This window comes from Tauraco erythrolophus, unplaced genomic scaffold (genome assembly GCF_009769465.1).
Source record: "Tauraco erythrolophus isolate bTauEry1 unplaced genomic scaffold, bTauEry1.pri scaffold_40_arrow_ctg1, whole genome shotgun sequence".
Classification (NCBI taxonomy): Eukaryota; Metazoa; Chordata; class Aves; order Musophagiformes; family Musophagidae; genus Tauraco; species Tauraco erythrolophus.
The window spans coordinates 293777-298577 of NW_028238614.1; the positions used below are offsets into that span (position 1 = coordinate 293777).

A 4801-nucleotide genomic window follows, 5' to 3' on the forward strand; every position below is an offset into this window, starting at 1 on the left:
TAGCCCCAGGTTCCTACAACTCAATGTCCTCAGTCGCTGAAAATCTCTGTAGGAACCACGGACACGTTCTGGCCCACATTTAAACAGCCCCACACCACTCTCTGCAGAGCAGAAGAAGGTCTTTCACAAGTCAGTTGTCCTTACATGCACTTGGGACGAGGATTTACTGATTTCCAGGATTGCGCTCGACAAGGTGTCCAAGAGCAGCTGGAGTGGAAGCCAAATGTCAGGCAAAGGGTCCTTGGTGAGGTTCCTCGTGGCCACCATATCCACCACCACCTTTGCCCAGCGGAGCACATTCTTCTAATCAAGGTCTTGTGCAGTCTATCATCTTCAGGACTTTCCTAGGAAAGCACGTCAAGAACATTCAGATGGACTTCGGAGGACCAGGAGGCACGTGGTGGCGCCCTCAGATGGCACCATGACTGGTAGACACAGTGGGACCTACAGGCAGGGTGGTGGGGGCTGGAAGGAGGAGCTGGGTTTGACAGCGAGTGACTCTACACGGCAAAGCAGGAATTTTTGGGGAGATTTACCCATCTAAAGGCCATTAGGACAAAACTCAGGGTTCAAGTTGACCTTGACAGCCTGGAGAAGTGAGCCCAGGCCAACCTCATGAAGTTCAACAAGGGCAAGTGTGAGGTCCTGCACTTGGGTCAGGGCAACGCTTTTGGAGTGAAAGAGGATGGATCTAGATCGGACTTAAGGAAGAAACGTTTGTACGATGAAGGTGGTGAGACACTGGAACAGGTTGCCCAGAGACACTGTGGGTGCCTCATCACTAGACGTGTTCAAGGTCAGATGGGACAAGCTTTGAGAAACCTGATCTAGTAGAAGATGACAGAAAGGGTTGGGTTGGAATTGGATTGGAAGTGGCCTTCAAAAACCATCTAGTCTAACTGCTCTTCAAGGATCTAGTCCAACTGCCCTGTCATGGACAGGAACATCTTCCCCATCACCGGGAGTGTTCAAGGTCAGGCTGGAGGAGGCTATGAACAACCTGATCTAGCGGAAAATCAGAATGAGTTGGGTTTGGGTTGGAAGGGACCTTCAAGGATCACCTAGTCCAAGCCCCCTGCCGTGGACAGGGACATCTTGCCCATCATTGGTGCAGGTCAAGGTCAGGCTGGATGGGGTTTTGAGCAGCCTGATCTACTGGAAGGTGTCCCTGCCCATGGCAGAGGTGGTTGGAACTAGATGATCTTCAAGGTCCCTTTCAACCCAAACCATTCTAGGATTCTATGATCTTTGAAGGTCCTTTCCAAGTCATCCTCTCCCAGGACTGCTCCCATCCAGCTGTCTGGATAAGACCACACAGCACCCAACTCCATCCTCCTCATAAGGTCCACCAGCACTCTTTCAACAACCCACAGGGCAGGAGATCCAGCATGCCAAGGAGAAGGGGCAGCTCCTTGAGAAGCCACCAAGCAGAAGGAATGAAAAGCGCTTTGAAGAGCAGGACAGTTCATCACCCTGATCCCGCCTCAGCTTTTTCAGACCCACCTTTGCTTCTCTTTGTCCTTCCTCAGCTGTAAGAAGGCTTCTAAAGGAAGTTTGTCTGGGTGGAAGGGGTCGTCTGTCTTCTCCTGATCGCATAGAGGAGCGGGACCAACCAGATCCACAAAGTGCCATTAATGGTCTTGAGACACATTTCCTTCAGAGATGGAAAGTATTTGCTGCAAAAAAAAAAAGTCCAAAAAAAGTCAAACTTCCCAAAGTGACCTCTGGGATACCGGCGGGAGACGTGTGCCTATGCGGGACGGAGTCTTCTCCCACAGCCCACAATAGGATTCATCCTGCCCACAGGCAGCTGCCTGGAAAGAGCTTGGTTCAAGACATCTCCAGAGGACAATCAATATCAAGAGACGTTGGATGCTCTTCAAGGTGCCCAGGGTACCCAAGATGGACTCACTAGGCTGGAAGCATCTACAGGTTTACGGATGCTCAAAGATCCCTTTGGGATAGCACATGGCACCCCAAAGTGACACGAGGGGACACCTGAGCTGAGCCCTGGCCCTCTGAAAGTGACGTTGCTCCAAGTGAGCAGGTTGACAAACGTCAATTACCTTTTTCCTCTCAGTTCTTCGTATTTGTCTTGGGAGAACCGGATGACCTGGAGGCACTCTTCGGCCTCAGTGATGGATGCCGAGGTGAGGGAAAGGTGATAGCGAAATGAGATGTGAAAGGCGAAGAGGAGCCTTGGAAGTTTATGTTCCTCATTGTGCAGACGCTTGATGATTGTTTGGATGAAGGCACTGATACTGTTTTTCCACCTGGACAACAAAATAAGGAAAGGGCGTTTCACCAGGCTGGGCAAGATGGTTTTTCTCTGAGAACAGCTTGGTCCAGGGAGGAAGACAGGAGGTGGAAGATGCTGTTGACCAGGGGCACCTTGTGTGGCACCTCTCTAGGGAGAAAGTATTTATTCCTGGTGCCACACATCCATCCAAGAAGGTCCAACGTGCTAAATACAGCAGGCAGGAGAAGGTTCTTCACTTCCCCCCTCGGACATCCAACCCATTCCCCCAAATGACGGACATCACTTTGTCAGCTCCTCAGAGGTTTTGGTGGACACTTACCGCTTCCACATCCGCACTGTAGAATATCACAGAGTCTTTCTTGGCGACGTCCCCAAGAGAAACTATGATGCTCCCCTTGTACCTCTCGAGTTTCCTCTCTATATCCTCAAGGGATTTCCAGGAAGTGCCATGAGCAAAGAAATCCTGCACCAGGTATTCCCTCTGGATGTCGCACCTGGGCTCCCTTCTGGAGACACTTTTCCAAAACGAGGTGCTGCTGCCGAGGAGACTGCATTCGACGTGTTCGAAGAAGGTCCACTTTCCTGGAGGAAAAAGGAAGAGTTCAGGAGTGAAACATAGACACCAAATACAGCCGAAGCCCCCGAAAGCACGAAAACCCTCCATGCGTTTTCTCCAGCCCAAGAGGTGCCACCCATTTTCCAGATGGATGGGGTGGGTGGGTGCCGACCATTGAGTTTTATTACAAGGGGGGGAAAAAGCTTCTTTTGTACGAGCAGTTCGGAAACGCGCGGCACAAACCCAAAAATGAACCAGGTGAACCTTCAGCTGTCCCCTCCAGTCATGACTTGGGATAAAAGCATTACCGTCTGCTTTGATCTCCGTCTTGGGTATATACATGACACGATACAATTCAGCGTTTCTGTCCTTCAAGTTCTCCGGGATGTCGGCGTTCTCGGGAGAAATGCGCTCTAATTTAGTGTCTCTCTCCTCTCGGTAGGTGTTCACGAGGGCATATTTATAGAAGATGACTCCTTGTTGCAGGCAAGAAATGGGTATGCTGGCACTGCCCGTGATCAGTCTGTCTCTGGAAGAGGAAGAGAAGGAGCTCATTCATATTGGTCAACCCCAGGCCAACGTTCAAGTTTTGGCTCATCTGTCGTGGCCTTCAAAACCGTAGGGGAGAAATCCACAGCTGGGTTCATCAACCAGGGGACTAATTAAATCCATTGGCCCAGCTTGGATCCTGACATGGGGCTGACAGATCCCAGCCCAGCCAGAACAGCAGCTCCATGAGTGATGGGCAGACTGGAGGAGCCACCACTGAGTGCTACGACTCCACTGGGATGTCTCTATTTGGGGGTTTCACCTCCAGCCTCTGTAGGAAGCTGCTGCGAGGTCCTTCAGCCCAGAACTGAACCTCCCAAAGGAAAACAGCAGTAGAAACAACTCCTCAGCGTAAATTCCACCATCATTTTTTTTTACCTTTTCTCCATCTTGGCGAATTCTTCGCAGAGGCCAGGCTCTTTGCAGATGACAACGCAGATCTTGTAATTGGTGTCAACCTTCTGAGATTCTGACAGCACAGCAACAAACTCCAGGGTCATCATATCTTCCGGTTGGTGACGTCCACCAAACAGATAGGAGCTGGGCTGGCAGCTATTGGAAAACAGGTGGTGGGTCTCCACTGTGTCCTCCTGCCACCATCCCCCTTCCTCGTCTTCACCTGCTCCATCACTCACATCCACTTCAGCTGGCTGTGGCCGACACTCCCAGAGGTTGTGCGTCCCCTGCGTCATCACCTCCGCCCTGTTGAAGACCCCTCGGTTACTCCGAGGTATTTGGAAAGATCCAGATGCTTCAGAGTGAGCACCCCCCATTTGTTGGTGGGAAGAGGATGCAGAAGGACATCCTGGGGGTCTCTCTATGCCAACGGGAGGTGGGATTTTGGGGACCTAATGATGCCCAAGCTGCACCTCTTCCCGTGATGGCCATTCACCCCAGGGGGCTGGTGGCCCTCCAGCCCTCATAACAAACCTTCTGGAAGGTCCTGGGCCTTCTCTGCTCTCCTGGTCATCTGCAACCAAGAGAAAGCATCAATTAACACCTCCAAAGAAGTGGCAAGCCAAAAAAAGGGTAGAAACCGGGTTCACCAAGGGAGAGGGGCCCTCCTGACAGCTTGGGCATGGTCTTCATGAAAGAAGAACCCCAACTCGCTGTAAGAGTGAGGTCTTCCCTGTCCTCCCAAGCTTCACCTGCACTCAGGCACAGCCCTGCTGAGGACAGATGGGCAGTGAGGCTGGCAGAGTGAGGGCAGTCACTGGCAACGGCCCATCATGTCTTCCTCCCTGTCCTCCTCCTCAGGCAGGTCCTGGGCAAAGCCCAGGAGGCTTTTTGGTGTGGTGTCACCAAGAGCCTCCACCTCCTAATCAGGTCCTGTCACCCAGGACCACTCCCGACACGACTCGGCACCTGGTTTATCATCAGAGAAACACGATGCGACGGAGGAAACACCCTCACCAGTACCTGCGCCATTGAGGTTC

The 4801-nt window shown here is 51.9% G+C and overlaps 1 protein-coding gene across 1 annotated transcript; it reads right to left on the reverse strand.

The window, feature by feature from the left end:
- Positions 1-2544: 2544 nt before the first annotated feature.
- Positions 2545-4012, reverse strand: LOC147526012 (uncharacterized). The gene is made up of 4 exons (XM_086630620.1): positions 4001-4012; positions 3744-3917; positions 3125-3345; positions 2545-2842 (listed from the first exon to the last, which is right to left on the reverse strand). Exons 2-4 carry the CDS (start codon positions 3866-3868, stop codon positions 2556-2558), a joined length of 633 nt encoding a protein of 210 aa, XP_086486746.1. The 5' UTR covers positions 3869-3917; positions 4001-4012; the 3' UTR covers positions 2545-2555.
- Positions 4013-4801: the final 789 nt, after the last annotated feature.